Here is a 26,062-nt window from a genome sequence, read left to right as displayed (position 1 = left end):
GACTTAGTTCGATTCTCATTTTTATTCCACTGGAATATCATTATCGTATCTTAGTTTGGACTTATATTATAATCTTTGAAATAACCGGGACTGGAAAAAAGACTTTGGACTTATATTATAATTTTTGAATTAACCGGGTCTGGAAAAAAGACTTTGTACTTATATTATAATTTTTGAATTAACCGGGTCTGGAAAAAAGACTTTGTACTTTTGTGCTATGTGAACGCATTACTATAGGATTTTAGTTTAGAACGGATTCGCCAAAAATGCCTTCAAATTTTTTGTGGGTAAAGTGCATTATTGAATTTGTGGGTGAAATTATTACATTTGTGGGTAAAGTGTTATTACAATTGTGGGCGTTATTACATTTGTGGGTAAAGTGTTATTACATTTATGGGTGCAACAGGGGCCACTTACATTGACGAGTGGATACCATGCGCGGCCCCAAAAATGCGTAAAAAGGATGTCTTTTTCAAGATAAGGCACGTTACGTACGTAACGTAATAAGGGTGTAAAAAACACTCAAATAATGAAAAAAGGGTATCTATTTCGCTAGGATAGCTACGTGTTTAGGGTCAGATTTGCGAGGGTATAAAAAATTAAGACTAAAATGTCTTATAAAGGATGTACTTTTTGCCCCAACTGTCAACACTACGTGTTTAGAGTACGATTTGCGCGAGGTGTGGGAGCTCGGGCCGTACTATTAGTACTACGAACTACTAAACCCAATGATGTAGGTAAAGGTAAAACAAACGACCAACGTCCGTGACATAACAATTACTTGTTTAGGGGTTCAATTCAGGGAATTCTTGCCAAGAGTATTTGTTTCTAATACTTGCTAAGGGTAGGGTTTCACACGCCAATACTTGTTAAGGGGTGCATTTTCAGAATATACAAAATACGTGTTTAGGGTGCTTTTCGTGACCCCATGGTCGCGCATGGTATCCACTCGTCAACAGGCCCGAGCTGCAGTGTAAGCTTTGCATTTCAATGACTCTCTGTGGAGCGTTGTGGCCAAGTGGATTAGTCTTCGGACTTTGAAACAGAGGGTCGTGGGTTCAAATCCCAGCCATAGCGTAATTTCCTTCGGCAAGAAACTGATCCACAATGTGCTGCACTCAACCCAGGTGAGGTAAATGGGTACCGGTAGGAAGTAATTCCTTAAAAAGCTGTGTGCGCTATGAACGCCTAGCTTAGCCGGGTAATATAGGAGCGCCTTGAGCACCTAACAAGGTGGATATGTGCGCAATATAAATACCCTATATTATATTATTATTATAAAGATACCAAAAACATGAAATTTGGTTGATATTTAGAGCAGCAATGGCCAAATAAAAAGAGGTGTTTTGGTCCGCACCAAGCTCATTAACAATGCAAAACCACTCTAGTCATGAATATCACTTGGATAAAAGAAGCCACTTTTTGAGGGCTTGCCGACTGACTGTCGTGCATGTTTCATGACTAGTAACAGTTTTTATAAAGAAGAAAAATCATTCTTTCAGGTCATGTGTTTGGATTTAAAAAAAAGATATTGTAATATAGGGGGAACTTTTGATATAAAACATGAAACAAAAAAGTTATTTCCATGCAACAAAAATTGTTGTTTTTACTCTTAATTTCTGTTTGAGCACAAATGATTTTTAGATTATGATAAAGCTGCAGATCTAAGCTTTAATGTGATATAATTTTTATAAGAAGAGGTATTTTAGATGGGTCAGCAGCCAGCTTTTTATAGGCCAAGTACATTTAGCAGCTCAAAAACAAGAATACTGCTCTCTGATTGGTCATAGAGGCCACACACCCACACAAATTCAAATTTTCCCCACACTAGGCCTCTGAAGGTCACACTCACCATGTGGTAATCTCTTCAAATTACCCGTGCCTGTTGTTTTGAAAACATTATTAAGCCAATCACAACTCTAGATTTTACGCTACTTAGAAATTTCAGAAATATCGTCTTGCATCTTGATGAAAAAGACTGGCTGCTGACCCATCTAAGGTGTCATATATCAAGAGTGACATTGTATGAAAGTAGAGACCTTGAGCTTTCTGATGATATAATAATGTTTGTGCCCAAAACACAACATTTTGCACAATTTGCCAGAGAAAACAGAGGAAGAGAACTTTTTTTTAGGCCTCTTTTCAGGCCTGAAATTCACCTATTTATCAAAATATTTTATTCAAAAGAAATAACCAATATTAAAGAGTAATGTTTACTCTTTTCTATGGTACAAAAATAATCAATTTTACTCGAGGAGAAAATGGTTAAATTCCTTGAGAAAAAAGTCTCACAATTCACGAGATTTTGTAGGGACATGAATTCAGCCACTAGAGGATAAATATTGCTCATTTGCTCATTAACAAAGGGGCTTGCAGACTGACTGACATCGTTTTGTTTGCAGCCTTCCACTCTGCAGAAAATGCTGCTCAAATCACAGAACTGAGAATTCTATAGAATATTGTTGATCTAACAATCAGATGCCTCAAAGACTTCTCATTGTATGTTCCTCCCTCCCCATTGCTTTTCCTCTGCATTTTCTTCATTTGCCTCCCTCTGAAAATTATTTTGGGTTTTCCCAGTGACGTACTATGTGGTTCAAAATAATGGATCGTTTCTTCAATTGTGTTTGTATGGTGATCCCCAAAGCTTTACACACAATTCTGAAGGGTAAATGAGAATAAGTTTGAGAAGATATTTATGATTCCTTTTGTTTATTGTTCTCTTTCTTACTAGTCATCTTCATACCATTTCTATAAGACGGATATCCAACCTTGCGAATAAAATGAAATGTGTGAAAGATGAAAATGAGACAGTTTCAAAGAGAGAGTTGATAATGAACAAAAAAGCTTTGGCTTGAGATACACTTAAGATGATGTTAATTTTGAATTTTGGACTGTGACTGTTTAACAAGTGGTGGGGACTACTTACTTAAAGGACAAGTCCATCCCAACAAAGTTTGATTTGAATAAAAAAAGAAAAATCCAACAAGCATAACACTGAAAATTATATCAAAATCGGATGTATAATAAGAAAGTTATGACATTTTAAAGTTTCACTTAATTTCACAAAACAGATTATATGCACATCCTGGTCGGTATGCAAATGAGCAGACTGATTACGTCACCCATTCACTATTTCTTTTGTATTTTATTATATGAAATATGAAAAAATCTAATTTTCTTCTTGCATGCGAAACAAATTTTCTTCCTCCCTGAACATGTAGAATGAGCATCATTTTAACAGTTTACAAATAAAACAAGTTGGTCCTTGTTGTCAAATCTGCAAAAATTGAGATATCGTATAATTCAAACAATAAAAAACAAAAGAAATAGTGAGTGAGGGACATCATCGACTCCCTCATTTGCATATCACCGAGTTGTGCATATAACTGTTTTGTGAGAAATAAGCGAAACTTAATAATGTCATAACTTTCTTATTTTACATCCGATTTTGATGAAATTTTCAGCCTTATGCTTGTTTGATTTTCTCTATCATTTCCAATCAACATTTTCTGGGGTGGACTTGACCTTTAACTATCAGGATTTTTCTTTTCTAGAGAAGTAAAATGTCACTTAGAGAGTGTTAATATTTGCCTGTGATCATGAATTTTCATCACCCACATGAATGTGAGTTTCACATTTTATAAGCAACATGTTTATATGGGAATTGTGTAGTTGACCGAATAACAATTTATAGGTCAAGTATCAGATCGTGTGCCATTGAATAGTAGAGGGGATGTGAAATAAGAAAATGTCAATCCTTAATTGAAAAAGTGGGCAGAATATCTTTTACAATGCATGCTCTTCAGTTACCACTCCAATTTTGTTATGTGAGCTTATACTCAGAAGCAAAATTTGAGAGGTCCTTTCGCACTAGCTACCTAGAAAAGTGGAGATTGGAAGAGCCATCACATGCTGTGTCTATATTAATATGGAGGAAAAATTTGAGAGGTTCACTCGCATCTTAATCAGCCAGAATTTGCTGGTATAGAGCTTAGAATTTGATTATCTGTTTATGTCCTAAAATATAATTTTCATTACATCTAGATTTTTTGGTCATTTTATGTATTTGAGCAAAAGAATTATACCACACATCACTGTGATGGTGGATTTAATTTGAAATCTCCAATGACTTATTAAAGAAACAGTCATGACTTGCTCATTTTTTGTCCAAATTTGTCCAAAACATAACTTCCTTCAGTCCAATGGTACCCATGGGCATGTACATGATATTTTTCTGTGTTGCAAATACGGTTGTTTGATTATATCGTTTTCACATGAATGTGCTATTATGACCTTGCACCCACGCAGCTGTGCAAATATTTATTCCATGGTGGAAAACTTGACAAAAATATATCTTTTTTTATTTGTATGGATACAAACATGGCTCAGCCATATGTGCCTTGTGTTATTGGTAGGCCTACATCAGCACTGGGAATTCCCAGTTCTTTAGTTGAGTATTATAAATGCATAGAATCAAAGACATTGATGTCACGCATGCAGCGCAGCGCTAGACCCCAATTTGCATTAACGACCCTTCTATTTTGAATTTGTAACAGACTTTATGGGTGATCAAAAACGTGGCCAATGAAAGTCAAAATCTTGTGTCCCTTATTGCGTCGCTTTGCTGGCATTTCACAGTGGCGGATCCAGGGGGTGGCGCAGGGGGCGCGCCCCCCCCCCTAATATTTGAGCGGCGCCTTCGGCGCCGCTCAAAAAAAAAAGAAAAGTAAAAGAAAGAAAAGGCGCTGCTTGAAAAAATAAAAATAAAGGAAAGAAAAGAAAAGAAAAGGCGCCGCTTACAAAAATTATACACTGATATAATATTAGCAACAGTAAGGAAAGACTATCCCCCAGCAAAACACAATCATATCATCTTCCTTATCTTTTCTTTTAACAACCCTTTTCCCCAACAACTTCGCCGGTTAAAAATAATCAGCAGTGCGCTGCCTGCATATAACTGGCGCCAATCAAGAATAATCAGCGCCACCTTAATCTAAATCGGCGCCGGACAAGAATAATCAGCGCCATTTGGTTATAAATCGGCGCCAGTCGAGAAAAATTGGCATTGCCAGAGTCTTAACTGGCGCCGATCAAGAATAATCAGCTCCACCTAAATCTAAATCGGCGCCGGGCAAGAATAAACGGCGCCATCTGGTTATAAATCGGCGCCGGTAAAGAAAAATCGGCGCTGCCTGAGTTCGTAACCGGCGCCGATCGAGGGTAATCAGCGCCACCTATATCTAAATTGGGGTTGGTCAAGAATAATCAGCACCACCTGGTTAGAAATCGGCGCCAGTCAAGAATAATCGGCGCCTCCTGGTTCTCAATCGGCGCCAGTCAATTATGAATTGCCGCTGCCTGAATCTTACGTGACGTCGGTAAAAATAATCAGCAAGACTAGTTCTAAATCGGCGCCGGTCAAGAATAATCAGCGTCCCCTGGTTCCAATAAATAGGCGCCGGTAGAATAATGAGGAAGGGCCTATTGCCAACCAAATCTAGATCGGCGCCGGTCAAGAATGATCAGCGGCACCTGGGTATACATTTTATTTTTGAATGGTCATAACAAAGCTTATCGCATGCCCTTACAGAGTGGACTGGGGCGGGGCAGTTGCCCACAGAATGACAGATGTCATGATATCTTTAATTTATTTAAAAAATCCCAGAATCAAACAAAAGCGTAGAGCAAATTCTTTAATTTTGATCTTATTTTCCAATGCTTTAATAAAAAGAAGGTCAGTCACTTTTCTTCTTTACACATTCCACATTGTGCTGCCTCTATGGCCTTTAGTTTAAGACAGCTACTATAGTGTTTTATGAAGATGATTCGATATTTTAGCCCAAAACTTTGCTAAAACCCGTTGCTAGTACCGGGAGTGTATAATTACGCAACCAGTCGTACATTGAGATTGAGCTACACAACTCGTTCTTTATTTAAAATCGTGCTTAAATTATCCGCTTCTCAGATTGGAATATAAAAATTTTCAGCTCGCGCTTCGCGCTCGCATAATTTCTGTAGCAAGACCCCATACTTTTCATGATAAAATAGGTGAATAGAATGTCCCTTTTTCAGGACTAAACGTCAAAAGAACTCCCGCTTCGATTTGCAATAATCTTTTGCTGGATATAATCTTGTTCTTTATTACAAACGTCCATTAAACTGTCATTTTTTTCGCGCTCGCATCTATTGTTTTTTTAGATACCCATCTTAATCATTGGTACCAAAAATGCATAGAATATCAAGCTTCTGGTCAGAATATAAAGAAATTTCAGCTCGCCCTCGGCACTCGCATTATCTGTGTAGTGAAATATGTATCTTCCTCATGAGTTACTACAAACAGTCCTAAACAGGCACCTTTTTCCTGTTTTCAGGTCAGTATACTAAAAAATTTCAGCTCGCGCTTCGCGCTCGCATTAATTTGTTGGTGAGATATGTGTTTCTATCTCATGAGTCATATAAATATATATATATATATATATATGCATATGTGTGTGTGTGTTTGTGTGAGTTTGTTTGTTTTGTGTGATATCGAGCGCCTTTGGAAAGTTGATTCATGAGTTTGCCCCTCAAATCTTAAAAAAAGGATCGACGCCCCTGTATATATATATTTATATATACATATAGTAAAAAAAACTTGTATCTCTCTTAATATACAAAAGTATTGGCCTCATCGCAATAAAAGGGTTAATACACGAGATTTTGAAATCGCACACACACTAACATTTTCATGAACTTGATGTAGATGTGAAAAAAATATTCAATTCCATTCTAAGGTAAAACTTGAGATTTTATCATGCTTTCAAACGAGACATGCCAGAAACAGGCTGCCTATTATTTGTTGACATTACCCTCAATCAAATGCTATACGTGCAAAAAGTATATATAATTATCATCTATATAGAGCGTTTTAGCCATACATCAAAAACACGTATTTTGGTCTCCATCATTGCCTGTGCAGTATCAGAGCGTATCCCTAAAATGACCAAAATCCGACGAATATCCCACAGGCTCCTGTACAAAGGGTTGTATAGATGATAATAATTATATTGGATGGTTTTATTTCATGAAATACCAGAAATATTAAACTCGTTAGGGTCAATATTCCACTCATCTGCGATTCGTGGAATATTTTCCCAAACTTTTTGAATATCTATGGCATCCATTCTGAGCCATACAATATAATATTAATATTGATGAGGCTTCATTCCTTGTATGGTTGAATTTTTCTCAAAGCCGGTCTCGTATAAAGATAGAAAATTATGATTTTGTAAAGGCCTTTACCAATAAATTTGTACTCATCGACACCTTAAAAAAAAACCTCATTCGACGTGTTAGCCGGAACCTGATTTCGATCACTCAGCTGTTCACGAGTTATGCAAGGTTGTTGCAATTAAAAAAACTGATCAGTGAAAAGCCCCTCTGATAATTTTGCACAGTTCAGACACACTTGTTTATTTTATGTAAATCATGTGCACTTCCAACGATGCGAAGACCTGTAATTGGGGTGTAGCGCTGTGCCGTTGATTTCTCTTGGAACAGACACTTGGTGTCTATTCCAAGCAACTTTCAACAAATATGGACCAAATTTAATTCTGTTTAAAAAAATAGCACAAAATTATTCAGTGCAGTGCAAACCCAATCTATCCAAATTTGCCAAAGCAAACTCATGACATCATTAGAACAAAGTCATTTTCCAACTTTCTAAAAATTTTGCTCCGCCCCCATTGTGAGACAAGACTATCATGCATTCTATCAAGAGATTTTTGTCATAATTAACTTCTTTCTTTGCAGTCAATATGATTCTTATGAAGAAATGGCGATTCCTTTAATGTCATTAAGTTCTTTTCCTTTATCTCATTTTATGAAATTTGTACTACATAATGCATTTTTTTCTTTATATACACCAAAGAACAAATTAAATGAAAACAGGAAATTAAATGAGCAGGATGCTAAATATTTTTATTTATATGGGAGGTGATTATAAGAACATTGTTACATTTGATTTCAAAAGAAAAGTTTCTCTTTGTTTCAGAAAAGTATTATATGAACAACACAGGACGTATGCAGACAAGGCATCCAATGACATCACACAATCACAAATTGTTTTATATTTTATTCCATTATATATGAAATAAATTAATTTGGTACAATGTTTCTGATTGGTGCGATTCACTGTGCTTGCCATTGCACAATTGTTTACGGCAATAAAACGTCAGGACCATGTGATATAATGGCAGTTACTCATATAAACTCATATACTCATATAAACAGTTGTATATTCATTCATATCTCACTCTCATTACATCTTTTAAACATTGAATGTAATAGCTAGAAAAATAAATGCAATACAGCACTTCTTTTTTTGTAAAAAGATACAATTATTTCAAATGTTAAACATATACATGTAGGCGCTTATGGTCTTCTGTAAATTAAAAATATCAAAACTACCGTATATAGTGTCTTGACTCGTGATAAACAGTTTACCATGAGATGTGTAATTTAAATTAAAAAAAAATCATAGTTTTCAATCTCCCACCTTACTTCTTTAATTATTCAATTTAACATTTCATACAATTCAAAAGTACTTTTTACTGTTTTACTTGTTTTCAAAAGTACAAAAGTATTTTTACAAGCATAATATATTGATATGTGTATATTGCATGTAAGATGAAATCACATACTCCTAAATATTAGCAAGAAAAAGTGCATATATGTTTTAAGCTACTATTGCAACACTCAAAAAATTTATACAAACAAAATTATATTAAATGGTACATCATATCAACAGAACTGCTGTGTTTTTTTATAGACATAATAGGACTTCATACTTTCTTGAGTGTTAAGTTGGTACTTTCAAGGGCAACCACCTTTTTGTATACACAAGTCTTACACTGCAAAACAACAGTGTTAAAACTACACCAGTAAATGTTGTGAGAGGACCACACCAAGCATACACCATGGTTCTTATTCATGGTGTTAATTGCACACCCATTGGTGTCCTGTTTGTTTTGTGTTATAATACAGCTCCATTGTGTACTTGTACATGCACTTTTAACATTGTGGAATGCAGTCCTCTTATAACACTGCTGTCACTGGTGTTCTACTAGTATTTAACACCATAGTTTTAACATAGTAGTTTTAAATTTTCATTTGTGTTTTTTTTATTCCAAGTGACAACTTTGTATCAACTGAATCAAGATTACAATGTCAGTATGAACTATGGGTAATTTTTTTAATCAAATATTATTCCAGATACCTTTTCTCATAGAACATTATCATTTCATAAACCATTTCATATTTACAGAAAATTCTATAATAGAAGAGTTAAATCTGAAAATATATATGTAAATGATACAAACATCACAACAACTTCAAACTCAATAGACAGCAACATATAAAGGCAAAGTGAGATAACTCAACAGAAAATTGTTTAAATGTGATTAGGTATAATGTTTTGAAACAGCAGAGAATAACATTGGTAATTTTATTGTGGCATAACAAAGGAATTGTGAGATTTAATCAGCTCTCCTCATAGATATGTATACATGAGTAAATAAATAAAAAAATATATACATATGTATATACATACATGTATTTATGTACATATTGTTAAGAATGAATTTACCATATCTCTCTTCTTTGACATCCATTTTTATTCTGACATTTTTAGTGTTGTAGGATTTGATTTTCCTGTTACGATTCAAATCAACCTGATGTTGGAGTTGACTTGACCTATGATCATAATAATAACTAGAATTTTAATTCGTCATGAGGACGAATTAGGTGATCTGTCTCTGATTTCATGATCAGGAAGACAATTAGCATGTTTATTGAGATCAATATGATCATCATGATGAAAACGGAACTTGTCTTATGAAAAGAACGTGTTGAATACTCCTTAAAAAGAGGGAAATGAAAAAGTTGTGTGAAAAAGTGTAGGTCATACACATATTGAACAGGAACATTGTACCTTAAAAGGGATTTTAATCTCTTTTATTGCCAAATGTTTTTTTGGATATACATTGTAATGGTCATAAAGGACCATTTGTGAAATGTTGAAAATAAAAAAAAAAGGAAAAAAAATCTCATGTTCACCCCTGCCCGCTGGGCTCGAACCCTCGACCTTAAGGAAGCAAGTCTCATGCCTTTATACCCATTGGGCTAAATCCCATAGACTTAACACATAAGCAAATTAATAGGATCTCAAATTCAATTTTGCAAGTGAAATACAGGCATGATCCCGGCATCTGATCGGAAAATGGGGACCACAGTTGAGATAGCTTACAGTCTCAGCTACAACATACTCCAAGCTCAGAGAAAACCGACAAATAAAAATGGAGATATGGCTCGCGAAATAGAGGAATGTAAAATCCAGTTTTGAGAAAAAGTCATTTCCAATAGAGATTGCACACAAAATGAGCGAAAATGACATGCCTCTATAACTTGCCATTTTTCAGGATGATCCGTTCCTTTAAATGTTGATATAGCCCTTACAATCAAAAGAGTATGTATTCAGCTACAACATATAAAAAACTGGGCGAAAATTGACCAATATTTACGGAGTTAGAGTCAAATTTGCATAATTGTGATGACGTCATATAAGTAGCAAAATGGGAATTTTGAGTTCCGACGCAATTTTGATGACGTCATGATAAAATTTCGGGTCAAATGTGACATGAAATCATATCTCCCATCCATACTCTATTCCAATATGAAAAAAAAATTGGGGGTCAACGGTCTTCTTAAAGAGCTATAATAAATTTTGTATAGGCATGTTTTTGCACATACTGTATATTGTCTATGGTTAGTGCACGCGCGTGCGCGTGCTGTAAACTTTGATGGAGGCTAATTCCGTTATTACATTGTACTTGTCGTAGAAGGTTGATCAAGGTATCAAATTGTTCAGAATTATATTAGCGGTGCATTGATATGAAAAAAATGGCGATCCTATTTTGCATAGCGCCGTTACGCGCGTGTAAATTTTTGAAATGCTTAAAATGACCTGATTCATACTCTACTTTGGTCAAAAAGTGATTTTGAGCATTTTAAAATTTTGATGCGTGCGTACGCGCACGTCGTGACCTTTACATGACCTTTGATGACATGGACAGTTGACCTTCGACCTGAAGTTAATGTGATGTAAATATGGTTAATTTTTGATAATTGATAATGAAGATATGATTGATTAAGTGAATTTACAAAATGGCGTCTAGATGACGTCATGATGACCTTTTGACCTTGAACTTGTTTTACACAGATGACATGGTAAGTCCCCATATCTGATGATATTTTGAAGAAAGTTGATCATGTCGATTTTGAGATTTTATGGTCACAAGAAAAGGGCGGAAAAATAAAAATAAATAATAAATAAATAAATAAATAAAAAAGAAAATTCGTACGAAATTAATAGTTGATCTGTCGATTGACAGATCACCTAATAATAATAATAAAGGTATATTTACCCAGGGTAGCCACTTCAGTTCCAACAACTGTTCTCCCAGCAGGCCCTGCTATTATTACCCGGTTAAGCTAGGCTACCTATTCGGTGCACACACCTAAAGTGGCTCTGATTTTATTGTTTATATTGAAATTTTCATTATTGATGATTGATCTACTAAATTTTTGTATTTTCCTTGATTGATTAATTTTCCACCATTGACCCATTTTCCTTTATTTGTCCGTTTTCCAGTGCAGGACCATTTAGAAGGGATACCATTGTCTTTGTAGAACCTTGCCCAATGTTCCCATCATTTCTGTTTCTTTTTTTCATTTTACAAAGATACACCAGACTTGATACTAGCAATAAAAAAGTTATAGAAAAGAAACAGGACAAAGTAATAAATTGTTTCTTGTAAGTGTATTCTCTCATGTTATTTGTAGGTTTTGATATAGTGGTAGAATGATTATAATTAGGGTTATTTTTGATGGCAATAGTGGGATGATACATTGTTGAACTTTCTGACGAAAGTGGACAAGGATGATTACTGTCATTATCATCTAGATTCATACTAGTATCATTACATTCACATCTTGGTTTATCTTCAAAGACACTAGAAGAGCAGCAAAATACTGGCTGTGATTTTCTGATGAGAATAGTCTGTTTCAATAAAGAGCCACTTTCCACAGGGTCGGTCAAGGGAGGCATCCATATACCATTCTGATAGCATTCAATCTTTCCTGGTATAGTACCAGCATTAGCTGTACAGTCTACTGCTACCCAAGCTCCACCCCTATCATCACCCATAACACACAATGCCTTGTCAGGAGGATAATCTACCTGAAGCCATACTTTATGTGTATTATCACCTAATATGTCACCATCCTTGTATACAAACAAGATGTATATCCCTTGATCACCTCTCATGAGATCACTTATTGTAAGTTCCAGAGAGCAGCTTCCATTGTTAATTATATTTGTAACCTTAAATCTTTGAACCTGATTTTCAGGCAAAAACAGTGGTGACCCATCTGTTGTTCTATAAAACGGCCATCTGTTTGACTGTTGTAATGTAGTTTCTGTCCTATCACATGGATATGGGAAAATCATGATTGCTTTTTCCCCTTCTATTTTAGGTGATGCTGGAAAATTACACTCAGATTGAATTGCAAGAAAAATTATAATTGTAATAAGAAAAGCAAATCCATCAGACAATATGGACAAGAATGGACTCATTTTTAATTATGTAGGAGAGATTCTCTAAGAAAATTGAAATTATGAGGGTATGTTATACAAGGTTGAAAACTGAGATGACAATCACTTTAAATTATGAATTTAACCACTTGAATCGAATAAACTTACCATTTGTCCAAAATGGTTTCCAAATGGACATCAATTAAATTGATTATAAATTTCCTTGCTATATAATATCTATGTTATTGCTTAAAAATATAATATAGACCTTCTTGTTAAAGTAAATGTATACAAAGTGTGAATAAATTTGATGAAGAAAACAGACTTTGCCACAAATTTTACATCAAATCAGTTCAAAATGCTCTGATGAAAATTTCATGTGGCTTTAATGCCTGCAAGTATACTTTTTTATTTTATAGTTCTGATATTTTTATATTGGCTTCTCATGTCATTCACAATGGAATGAACAATGAAGTATATGTTTCTGATATCATTCAACTGCTTATTTTGAATAACGTAACAGTCATTAAACCGAGCAACAGCTACAGCAAGAATGTTGGTTGTCACAATATGCTCCAGCTTCTGTTGCTGATGACTTTTGAGATTTTGTAATAAGCATCAGTTAGAGCCAGATGACAAAAATAAAAGCGCCACTTTACTGTCAAGTGCTTGCACACTATTCAACTTTTCATAGAGCAACAGCATACAGATTTGTAGCTTGTCAAATCATCAGATTTATAGAAAGAGATCTTGACATCGCAGATAAAGTAGATCCCTCCTCAATCATTAGGACTGGTTTTGATTTGACGAAACAATGACAAGGAGAAGTATGCATAATTCATCTGAAGAAAAAGATGGAGAGGGAAATGATAACATAATTTGTCCATTTACTGATTCATTACACCAACCAACAACTCACATCAAATACAAATAACAATTTCTGTTCCTCATAAACCATGCATTTGTTTCATGGATGTTATTTATTTATTCTTTTATTTATTGAAATTTGTTTAAGTGTAAAAGGGGTAGCCCAATCAACTTAACCTGGGTTTCATTGATGCCTAGCTGTTGTAAGCAATATTCCAAATATATACAATTTATGAATTAACCCTTTATGCCGCCAAACAATTGATCCCTATAAAAAGTAGAAATAAATTTGTAAAAACGGAATTAAAGACCAAAAATAAAATATTTCAGAGAAAGAATAGACAGATGAGGCATAAGGAGCAGAAAAAAGGGAGAAGAAAAAGGTATAAATTTGGATGACCAATGAAAATGTATGTATAGGTCTATATACAATTTAACAAATATGAATAAATATGTTGATGAATAAATGCTACATTTACCTGAGATTAAAAGAGTACTTTAGTTTTATCAGATATTAGCAATTGAAAAGAGATGTTATATTTTCTCTTGCTCCTTACTACCATGGGCCTACTATAGGTCCATGGTACTACCCACCTTCCTTCGTATCTTTAGTCTAACCATGGACCTACTACTCTGACAGAGTAGTAGGTCCATGGTCTAACCCAATTATTTGAAAACAACATCATGCACTTTCATAACCAAGTACATCAAACCATGGACCTAGTAGGTCCATGATCATACATGTACAAATATAACGGCTAGACAATTGTCTAGAGCACTGCTACTGTATAGTAGTACATCGATGGAAATATCAATATCAACGGCCATAGTCAGGGTCACTCTTTGTCAAAGACATCTGCAATATTTCTCACATTAAAAGGTATAAAGACAATTAAACACTTACCTACAACTCTCTTTCCAAATTGTTTTGATGATATGCCTTTGAATTGATAGAGAATTTGAAATTATAGGCAGATCTGATAAAGCGTCAATCGCAATTTACCTACAACTCTCTTTCCAAATTGTTTTGATGATATGCCTATGAATTGATAGAGAATTTGAAATTATAGGCAGATCTGATAAAGCGTCAATCGCATTTTGTTTGTTTTGAAAACACTCCCAGGTGTCTTGAAAACACTCCCAGGTCAGTTGGCAAGAGAGAACAAAAATAGCATCAAATCGGCTGCAAGCTGGAAGCGTTCTAAAACAGCAGTGGCGGCAAAATGATCATAACATTGGGGCCCATTCACACCATGGATAATCATATGAAATATCTTATAAAAAAGAATCACACATGATTGAAAACTAAGTACTGAAAAGTGGGCTCTTCCAAATCTGTCAATCTTTGTAATCTAACTTGTTCATATATCGGAAAAGTGATAATATAAAACAACATGTATGAACTGAACACAACGATGCAGGAGGTGGTTATCATTTTCATGTTTATTAAAAGTAATCATGTATGCATGAAATCCCCAAATTGAATGAGAAGTACTTCATGATTTGCTCTGTATATGGGCTGGCTGTATATTTTACTAATTTGCCTTACTCAGCATTTTCCCTACAATCTAGGTCTGATGATGAAGCTGGATTGAGGACAACTTTCTTCTTCATCCTCTTGAAAAATTAATTAACCTTTCACATACAGTTTTCATATATATTTGGCTTTTGGTGCAGATCGATTTTAGACTGAGATAAAGGTTATGTTTTTATTGTGACCAGCCCTTTACAGATGGATTCCCCCCCCCCCCCCCCAGTTGTGATATGATATGTTGGGCTTAGGTCCAAAGTCCATGCCTTGAGTAAAGTAATACACTTGAACAATCAGTTTCTTTCAAATCCTGGTTGACAGGGATCAACTTCAAATTTGGTTCATATAAAGAGGTGCTAGAACGTAAGTGAACCCTGCTACAAAATGCACTCCTTCATGCTGAGTGTTGAATGTAATATTTTATCACCTTACTTCACAATTAAATATCTATAACATGGCAGAACGTGGAACACTTTTATGAAATATGTTCACTTTCTGGTGAGGTTCACTAGCTTTTTAACACCACTGTATATATGACATATATGAAGATGATCTGATGAGTGAAGATGAATAGCTAATTAATTATATTCTGACTAATTAATTATTTAGCTAATTATATTCTAGGGTCACGAGGTCAATGATCAAAGGTCACTTGTCAAATGTCACAGAAAGAGTTGCGTTTAAACGCAAGTAAAAAAATCAATCGCAAGTCCCAAATGCGCGCTGTTGATTGGTTGAAAATCAAGTTGCGCTTGATTTTTAAAGTTGTGATTGATTGCAACTCTTTCTGCATCCACTAGATTATTCAGGAATTCACTTGGTACCTGAATGAATTGATGATTAGTTCAATAGTATTTCAGATCAATGATCTCGGCATAATTGTGAATCTGTCTAGATTCAGAAATAACACCATTCCATGCATAGACACCCATCCAAACACACACACACACACCCAAACACCCTCACCCTCCCAAACATGCACACAGGTCCACCCCCACTGACCCATACAGCTTGATGTATACAAAGCATGATAGCATTTTCAGTTACAAAAATAAATACAAATATGTGTACAGTCATGTACCTATTATACCATATAGACACACAAAAGCAAACAACAGAATGTGATAATTGCATGTGCATCAGAAGTTTATAGTTATTACCAAAATGACTTCACAACAAAGTTCGTTAGAAATTTCCAGTACAGTAGATACATGTTTGAATTTTCTGTATTGATAACTGATACAAAATACAAAGTGCCTTAAAAAGACCCCCTAAAAATATCACAAGTAATTGCACTATTTGTATGCAAGATTAAATGGAAATTTCAAAACTTTTTTTGTCCACACAAATTAAATTTTCTGATTCTTTTTTACCTTTGAATAAGATAGAATTTACTTAAATTGCATTTCTTGATTTTTTTTCTGTGTATTCTCTCTCATACAGAAACACAAATTCCTTCATTTAAAAAAGAATTAAACAGGCACTGAACTACAATGAGCTCTAGTACACTATGAATCTCTTGACATGAGGTTATGTGCGTAAGGATTATCTTGATACTCTTTGAAAATATTATTGTTAATTTGCTGTAAAAAGTATTATACTGATTCAATTTTCATTGAAAATCAAGGAATTATTAGAATCTTAATGTGAATGATTTATTTCTTGGCAATTTTTTTATATGAAAGAAAATCAGTAAACTTTTAACTTATTTTAATGTATAAGAATATGTAAACATATCTAAATATTGAAGCCTGGGTAGGGATCAAGGACTCTCTTTTGGTGGGCTAGGTCTTGAGCTTGTGCTGCAGTGGATAGGGCATAAGCTGTTTCATTATTCTTTAATTAATTAGCTCTAGAGCCACTTTTCACAAATTACCTTTTAATGATATCAGTTTGATAGGTATCAAATAATCATCTGCTCGTGTGCAAACTGTAATCATGAAGTGGCTTATTTTGTCTTCAAGAGATATTTTTCATGTATAAAATTTTAATTTGACATAAAAAACAATGCATTTTGTATAAACTGAAAAATTCCCCTTATCAGATTAGGATAGAAGAAAGAATTCACTGAATACTAAACAAAGAACAATATTTCTCTACTTTTTCATACACAAACAAATAATGTAAAAAATAAAGATATATGCTTACAAAATAGACAGTCGAGTTACGATGCATTAAAGACGTAAAACCCTTAAATTATAATAATCAATGTATAAGCATGAAGTGCAACCTACTCATAAAATGCATGAATTAAGTACATTTGAATTTGATGTGAAAAGGCAATATTTCAGTAGATATTTATCAAGGTTTTTTTTTCCTGCGAGACACACACACACAAAATAAATGCATAGTATGTACATGTTGTATATATTTGATGATTTTTTTTTAGGAAATAAACTTATACAAAAAACACCAATTTTACTGATATTACAAAATAAAGTGTTGTTATTATTATTTATTTCGGCAGTGCAAAGTATAAAAATTGGTACAGTGTAGTACAACACATAATAAACATAACAGAGTATAGATTGAGCACCCACTGGACTGCCAGGGTCAAATAAAGTTAACTGAATTACTGTAGTCAATGAAGACCATTTCACCCTATCCAGTGGGTGCTTACATAATACAGAAGCGGATAAAAGAGTGAGTATGAACAAAAAGGTTTAAGATCAATTATAATAGAATAACATAGGTCTACTTGATATCACTTCATCTTAACTTACAATATCAATATTAATGAATTTAAATTTAAAAATAAAATAGTCGTTACGAAGATGTAAAAATAACAAGGATAACTGCCACGATAACAGAATCCTGTAATAATAAACTCCTGCAAAGATGAATATGGTCATTCATTACTGGTTAAGCACAAAATTGTTCCTTAGTTCATTCGTCCATGAAATACATGTAAGTGAGTTAACAACCACCCCAGAGCGCAAACTTACTGGCAATTCATCCCAGTAACGGGGAAAAGAATTAATAGCTGATAGATGAAGTCGATTTGTTCGCGCTCGGAGGTGGTTGAACTTCACGTCCTCCAAATGCTGACTGTTAATCATAACGGAACATCTGACTGCATCACAACGTACAATACCATACAAAGCCTTGACAACATAAATTAGTAGTGAAAATTTCCTTCTTGATTCCAATGTTTGCCAGTTGAGTTTTAGTAATCTGTCATGATAGGACATTTCTTGTTTTTTTTTTTTTTTAGTATTATGCGGGTGGCTCGTCTCTGAACATTTTCGTCCTTTTGGGATAGATATTTTGTATGCAAGTGCCAGGCTGGTTGACCGTACTCAGGAATCGGAAGGACAATTGTTTTGAATAATAGTGGAATAAAAATGGATGGAAGTGAGGGATGGCATATTATAGATCACTTTGATAGTACAAAAATTACTATAAGAAAAGATACAAAAAGAAGATATGAATTCCCGGGGGGGGGGGGTTTTTTCAGTTTTGGACTTGGGGTGCGCGTGCACTCGTTAAGGGTATGAAAAACACTGATTTTCAAAAAGGGTAGTTTTGAAAGACTGGTCAATGGTCAATCACAATGTCAAATGTTTTTAGGGAATGTTTTTTCCAAAGCTTTTTTTTTAAGACTAGCCAAACGTATTTAGGTATGTTTTTTTCCTAAGCTTTTTCTTCAGGTCATATTCTGGCGACAACTCGTTTAGGGGCCATAAATGTGTAAATAAAGCCCACGAAAAACTTGTGTAGGGGGTATTTGAAAACAATTTGGCCATGCCTGTGTACAGCAATACATTTGACAGCCCCCCCCCCCCCCTGGGATGAATACATTTACAATGTAGACAGTTGAAGTGAGATACATAGAGATTAATTGCACAACTCTTAAATAATCATGGTTTTGAAATGAATCACAAGCATGTCATGAAAACATTTTTTTACATATAAAACAAACATCAAAATGTAATTATTACATGTTCATGAGAGGTTCAGGTTTTATTATTAGAAATATTTTTTTTCATGTTACAAAATAGACAGTTCAGGAACGACGTATTAAAGACAATGATCAATAAACATGAAGTACAGCTTACTCATAAAATGCGTTAATTAATTAATTGAATATATTTGAATATAAAATTCATGATATAAAATGGCAATATTTCAGTAGGTTTTTATCAAGGTTTTTTTTTCGTGTGAGACACACAGACACACACAAAAGGAATGCATAGTATGTACATGTGTATATTTGATGATTTTTTTAAAGGAAATGAACTTATACAAAAATACCAATTGTACTGATATTACAAAATTAAGTATAGACACAATAGTGGAATTAAAATGGATGGAAGTGAGGGATGGCATATCATAAATCACTTTTCTAGTATGAAAATCACTATAAGAAAAGATACAAAAAGAAGATATAAATACATTTTCAATGTAGACAACAGACATATAAAATCTGTCATACGAAAGCATATTTCAGTAAATTCTTATTCATGGTTGTTTTTTCCACAAAACACACAACCACCAAGAGAATTTTACATAGTAATTTACATGGTATATACATGTTGGATATGTTTTCTAATATTTTGGTAGGAAATTAATGGATACAACTTAGAATTGTACAGGTATTGCAAGTAAAAAAATCTATGAAAATGTCTCATACCTTCCCAATAATACATTTCATGTACATTCTCATCAGATTTGTCAGCCATCTTAATAGTCAAATCTATCCCAGTGAGATGTTCATTGTAATAAATGTGAAACAAAAATAAATATAACACCAAAGAGTTTTATCAAAGTCAGAGATGTGAAATTCGAAATATTTATTTCAATTTTGTTTTAGTTTCAGAAAATAGTGATATGCACATTGCACACCAAGGGCATATGCAAATGTGAAAGGTAGTGATGGCATGTACACATAAGCATTACAACTGCTTTGTTTTTTTTTCAATAAAATTAAGATTTAATATGTGAAATGATGATTTAATATAGAGCTTCTTTAATACCAAATCAATGAAATTGAAGTATTTGCCATTTCACACAAATAAGAAACAAGAGGAGTAGTGAGTGTTAAATATTTTTCATGGTTATTTTTTTCAATTTTCTCCAAATATTCACTCATTTTTTTGTGCATGGAGTTGACTTCTAAACATATTTGAATTTTATATATTTTTTATTTGATATTTCATTGCATGGCTGGCAGAAGGGCGCACACACTAAATCCTATCTAACCTATAAAATATGAAATTATTTCAGACCAAAGTTAGATGAATGAATAAAAAGATGAAATTGAACATGCATAGTAAATTTGGTCTGAAATAAGTTGATATTTTATAGGTTAGATGGGATTTAGTGTGTGCGCCCTTCTGCCAGCCATGCAATGATTCTTAATTGAGTCTATTTTAGCTATTCAGTTTCAAAAGGAACTTACCAATATCACACACATCATAACACCCTCCATTACAGACACCCTTACACAATCTCTATTTTAAGAATATATTCATTAAGGGTGCTACATAACTTTTTAGATGCACTTGCCCGACAGTACAAGTAAATTTTTAAATAGTTGGAATACACTTGCCCGAAAATTGATTTCACATGCCCAAAATCCTTGAAAAAAGTTTTACCTCTTAAAAAAAAAACATTACAGTTTTAGAAACCCTTGACCTTTTTTTTCTCTCTTTTGACTTGAACTGATGTTCCTTTTTCTTGCATTTCTTTTTACAAAGTAATTTTATTTTGCCCGTCATGATCAAATTTAGGGTCGGTATCGACCCTAATTTTGGTAATTCTACTGTGAGAATTTCGCTTGCCCAATTTGGGCAAGTAGTTTTGGTCTTTACTTCAAAACACTTGCCCGACTTTAACTTTTACTTGCCCTGGGCAATCGGGCAAGTCCTTATGTAGCACCCTGAGGGTTGAAGTGGCTTATCACCAACTTGAAGTTTGGTAGTGAAATTAGATGCAAGTTAGCTGTAAATGGTTTTATGAATTGACAGCTTAGTAAGGAATGACTAATTTGGCTGGCAATAAAGATGTCATAATTCCTAGTATGTGTTCTTTCATTTAAAAATGGATCTTCTTGTATATGTCATGAGAATGGATGAATAGGCCCATGCCTATAGCAGGTAGAGAAAAATTTAATGAGCTTGAAAATATGAAGACTATCACATATTACTATCTGCCATCTGCCTAAATATTTTTATCAGATTATGCTACACAAAGTAACCATTTGTCACAGGTATAAATCATTATATAAACCAGTTGGAGAATGGAATCAATAGTTTCAATACATTCTTAAATATCATTGTCAAAGTGCAGTATGTGACTGACCCTGAAAAATCCAATGAAGCCTGTGAACATTCTACAAATGTGAAAAATGTCATTTTAGCTATTATGACCTGTGATACCCAGTGCATTTGATCATTATTTTTCTATTTGCAATATTTTTTACACAGCTGCCTTCATGGAGTAAATTTTTGATATTGTATATTTTTAAATGAAGAGTCCCAAAACTTGCTTTAATTGCTGCTGCTGCTGCTACTGATGATGGTGAGGTATACATTGGCCTTTGTCATACCTATTAGAAAATTTAGAGTTGATAGTTGACATACCATTATGTTTGGTGCTACAAGATCCATGAATTGCACTGAGAAGAAATATAAATTAGCTTTGTATTGTACAAACATCAGAGAAAAAGCACACAGGGCGGCAAAGTTGAACAAAGCAAATAGAAGTTATAGAACCTAAAAAAAAATCTAGTTCTGACTGGCTCGAGAGCCTATATCAGCCCATTAATCAGGGCATTTCATTTTTCATGGAACTTGTTCCTGAACTATTTTCTGTTTGATTTTACTTCTTTTCATTCTTGCATTTATCATCGATGACTGAGTGCGGAATAAAATCAGCACAATGTTCCTTGATTTATCATTTTATTTGTTTATACTTTCTCTCTCTTTCTTTCTTTCATTGCGCCTTGGGCACTCTGCCGAGGGGATTTGGCGCATTACAAATCCCATCTATTATTATTATTATTACAATCTGTAGGCCTATCGTTTCAGAAATTGTGGATTGGAGGTTTCTTGATGAACTGGTGGCAGTAGCATTCACTTTGTTCTCCAATTCAAATAAATCTCACCATTGTACTTTCTTGAGCATCGTTATTATTATCTTCAAACCTTTTTGATGAAGAAGCGCCATACAATCTGTTATTGTTGGTACTACATTTCTGTCTCCTCTTTATACAAAGGAGACATTGGATCATTACTACAATGACCATAACAATTGGTGAAATTATGAGTGCCATTTTCAGATTATGTGGGGACTTATTACAGGCATCCTGGAATTTTGTGGATGTTGATTGGATGTAGTTTGTAGAGGTGACAGACAATGTGATCTCTGAAGCTTCTGGACTTCTGTACCGAGAGGTTGTTGGAATTTTCCTTGGGACAGTTGGGCATGGCGTATTGCTGCTGGAAGGCTCCAGGTACAATGCAGTATCATTGCATGCACATACATCTTTATCTTCATTGAAAACAGAAGAACAGCAAAATACAGGGTGTGATTTTCTGATGAGAATAGTCTGTTTCAATAACGCATCAGTCTCAGTTGGTTCAGAGAGTGGAGGCATCCATTCACCACCTTGATAACATTCTATCTTCCCTCCAATGCTCCCCAGCGGAGCTGTGAAATCCACAGCCATCCAGTTTCCACCCTTTGCTTCCATTCCGACGACCGATGCCTTTCCTGGAGGATAATCAACTCCTAGCCAAATCCTCTGTGTTGCATCACCCAGTATTTCCCTATCCATATATACAAACAGAATGTATGTCCCTTGATCGTCTCTTGTGATACTGCTAATTGTGAGGTTGACAAAGCATTCTTTAGGACTGTCCTCATCACGTGTTAACTCTACTCTGTATCTGTGCTCCTGACTTTTCTGTAAAGACAGTTGCGATTCATCCGTTGATCTGTAAAATGGATTTCTGTATGAATATTGTAACGTGACTGACGTACTGTTACATGGATATGGGAAAATCAGGATTCCATCTTGCCCTTGCATTAAAGATAATGCATTACACTGACATGTTTTCAGAAATATGGGAATAATGAACAACAACGCAACATTATGGTGGATAAATAATCCGTCCATTTTTACACTTTTTATGGATTGAAAATTAAAATTGTGTTGTTTCGACCTATATTCTGATTATTCTGTCTATTTATTTCTTAATTTCTCATGATCAAATAAAACCCAGACTGCAATACGTTATGATTTTCTTGAGAAATATTACAATGGTACAATAATTTTTATTGTGCTTAGAGTCATGAAGCTTTATGCTCAATATTTTTAGTGCTCTGTTCTGATGTATTTCATAATTTGAACACCTTTTGTTTTTGTTGGTTGGTCCTTGATGAAGCGTGCTGCTCATCATCTTTGAAAGTTACTTGATGGATTGCTTGAAGGTTGAAAGCTTTCTTGTAACTTAAACTTGACGATCATGAATAAGTAGAAATCTACTGCTCCAAATCCTAAAACAAGTAAAAAAAAAAAATAAATAAATAAAAGAATTAATCAGTGTTGGGTGCTTTGAGACATATTTGCCGAACTTTTGCAGAAGGAAGCAAGTGACACATCAGTCATCTTTGAGTTATTGTTGTTGCTGAGACATGTATTTATGTTGCACGTTCAGGCAAAATTTTGGGAAGAAATTATCATATGGAAAGATATCGAAGAAGATATGCTGTTAAATTGCATTGATGCCTATGTAAATGATGAACACACGTTGCTTGATTACAACAAATGATAATTTTGTAACTTGCTGCCTTTTGCCAAAGTACGGCAGATATGCCCCGGTGCAACTCACAATATGGCTTGCTGGAATCGACAATTATCAGTCCTTGCAGTAAGCTCTCATGAGGACAAGGCAATATTTATATGTAGAAAATTCTGGTTGTTGATTTCATTGTTGTATTTGGATACATAATTAGAAAATGTGTTAAAAAGTGATTGGGAAATTTGTAAATCATCAATCTAAAAAATAGGCAGTCTATAGTTAGCCTGTATAAGAGAAATATAAGGAGCTGCAGGGTGATAAGAATTATTTTGAATGTTTGTGTGAAACTTTGTTTTCAAAATTTTATTTAAGAAAGATGATAAGGAAAAAGTTCAAACACAAAGGATTGTTCTCCAAATACCCTTTCATTCAAACATGTATGACAAAAATAAATGGAAAACAACCACAATCCTATACTACAGGCTGCACTATATGGTCACACTGTACAGTGCTTTCAACACTCAGAAGAATGTAATCTATATATCTCATTTTCTTTGTGATTCCTGAAAGATTGTTAGTCATTCTGAGAAAGTTTATTCCACAATTTAATGGACAATAACCACACAAATGTCTCTTCTTTTACTATATCCAAGGCTTGCTTATACAATGCATAGTGTATTTGTCTGGATTTTTTTTAAAATATCGTTTGATGACAATGAGACTCCTTGAACTTATGAATGAAGTTCTATTCAAAATTAGTGTAATTTGCAGTGAAAATTAATAACAAATTCAAAAGTTAAATTAAAAAAAGAAAGAAGGAACACATCGTACCTTTACAATAGCAGGAGAAGTCATACATTCTGGTAGTGTTCAATAAAGCTTTGCTGTTTCCATGTTGGCTGGGCCAGCCAAAAAAGCTATAAAATCCTCCAATCCTCCATATTAACTTGTGCAGTACGAGGAATCATGCCCATGGAGCTTCAGTGCACCATCCGTTGTCAGGTTGCTATGACACCAGGTACAACAAAAATCATTCCCACATCCTGTTAACACCAAGGTAAGCAATTAATGGTACACTCAATTTTATGATTGATTGTACAATGTAGTCAATGCAATCAATCATAGAAAAATGTTCTACGATCATTGCTAAGCTTTGTGTTACAGGGCCCCAGATCAGATAACCACCGTGACCATCTCCCTGGCAACATCGTGTTTATTGAGCATGAATAGTACATTGAATGATGCATTTGCTCCGTGGGGGATTTTTGTTTGTTTACAATATTCATTATTCTCTAAGTGAACATAATTAACAAGGAGGCTAGCTGTTTGCACAATTTAAAACTACCGGACGATCAAGGAGAAGAAAAAAGAGTACTTAGTTTTCCATTATTTTTCGTTGGAACAATAATAACTATACAAAATTAAATTGATAAAATAATGGTAAATAGTAGTGATTTTTTACCTTCTTGCTAAGAAAGCATAAATGCTAAAAAGCAAGCAAACGGAGGACCGACGGCTTAAGGTCTTCTCCGAGGGACCTGGTAATGAGGATTTAAATGCCATACCAAAGGGCACTAGTGCAACAAGTGGGAATCAAACCCGGGTCACTGGAATACGGAACCCCGCTCTACCGACTGAACTACCAATAAACTTATTGGCGGAATCAATTTTGAAGTCTTAACCTAAGGTTTAGTTTTTGAAATGTCATCACAACTTTGAAAGTTTATGGATCTAGTTCATAAAACTTGGAGTTATCCCCGGGGGGGGGGGGGGCACTCGACCAAAAAAGTGGTAGGGGTGTGCCGCGGGCGAGGCAAAAAACGGGGGCCTTGGAGCGGGCTTATTGTAAAAAGGAGGGTCCTCGGAACGGGCTTCGGAACTACAAATGTTTGTGAAAACGGGGGTCCTCGGAACGGATCTCCGTATCTCTGTGAGTGCGTATGTATCCCTATGGAACGAGCAATCGTGCATGACGCAGCTAGCGCGGCCTCCGCCGGTTGCGCTCGCGTTTAGGCGATGGTCGAAAAGCGCTCTACGGCCTCTTTTCACCAAAATTGTAGCAGATCAATGCGACCGGAACGGCGTAACTAAAAATATGCGAAGCTTTGGAGCGGATTTCTGTCTTTTTTTTTCTCGATAAGAAGGAAATGCTATGCCTTGGAGCGGCTTTCTTTGTTCTTTTTCTCAATAAGACAAAAATGCTATGCATTGGAACGGAAATTTGAGTGTAAAAATGGGGGTCCCCTCCGCGGCACATACCCACTATGCATTATATACTGAGTG

The 26,062-nt window shown here is 34.7% G+C and overlaps 2 protein-coding genes across 2 annotated transcripts; both read right to left on the bottom strand.

Annotated features, from left to right (window-relative positions):
* Positions 1-11,578: 11,578 nt before the first annotated feature.
* Positions 11,579-14,186, bottom strand: LOC129270376 (uncharacterized). The gene has a single exon (XM_064106153.1). It carries the CDS (start codon positions 12,674-12,676, stop codon positions 11,645-11,647), a length of 1,032 nt encoding a protein of 343 aa, XP_063962223.1. The 5' UTR covers positions 12,677-14,186; the 3' UTR covers positions 11,579-11,644.
* A 5,919-nt stretch (positions 14,187-20,105) lies between these two features.
* LOC129270375 (uncharacterized) lies at positions 20,106-23,241 on the bottom strand. Its single transcript, XM_064105659.1, has one exon. The coding sequence runs from the start codon at positions 23,152-23,154 to the stop codon at positions 22,126-22,128; it is 1,029 nt and encodes a 342-aa protein (XP_063961729.1). The 5' UTR covers positions 23,155-23,241; the 3' UTR covers positions 20,106-22,125.
* Between the last annotated feature and the right edge of the window lie 2,821 nt (positions 23,242-26,062).

This window comes from Lytechinus pictus, chromosome 10 (assembly GCF_037042905.1).
Source record: "Lytechinus pictus isolate F3 Inbred chromosome 10, Lp3.0, whole genome shotgun sequence".
NCBI classification, from domain to species: Eukaryota; Metazoa; Echinodermata; class Echinoidea; order Temnopleuroida; family Toxopneustidae; genus Lytechinus; species Lytechinus pictus.
This window is presented reverse-complemented; position numbering and strand designations above follow the sequence as displayed.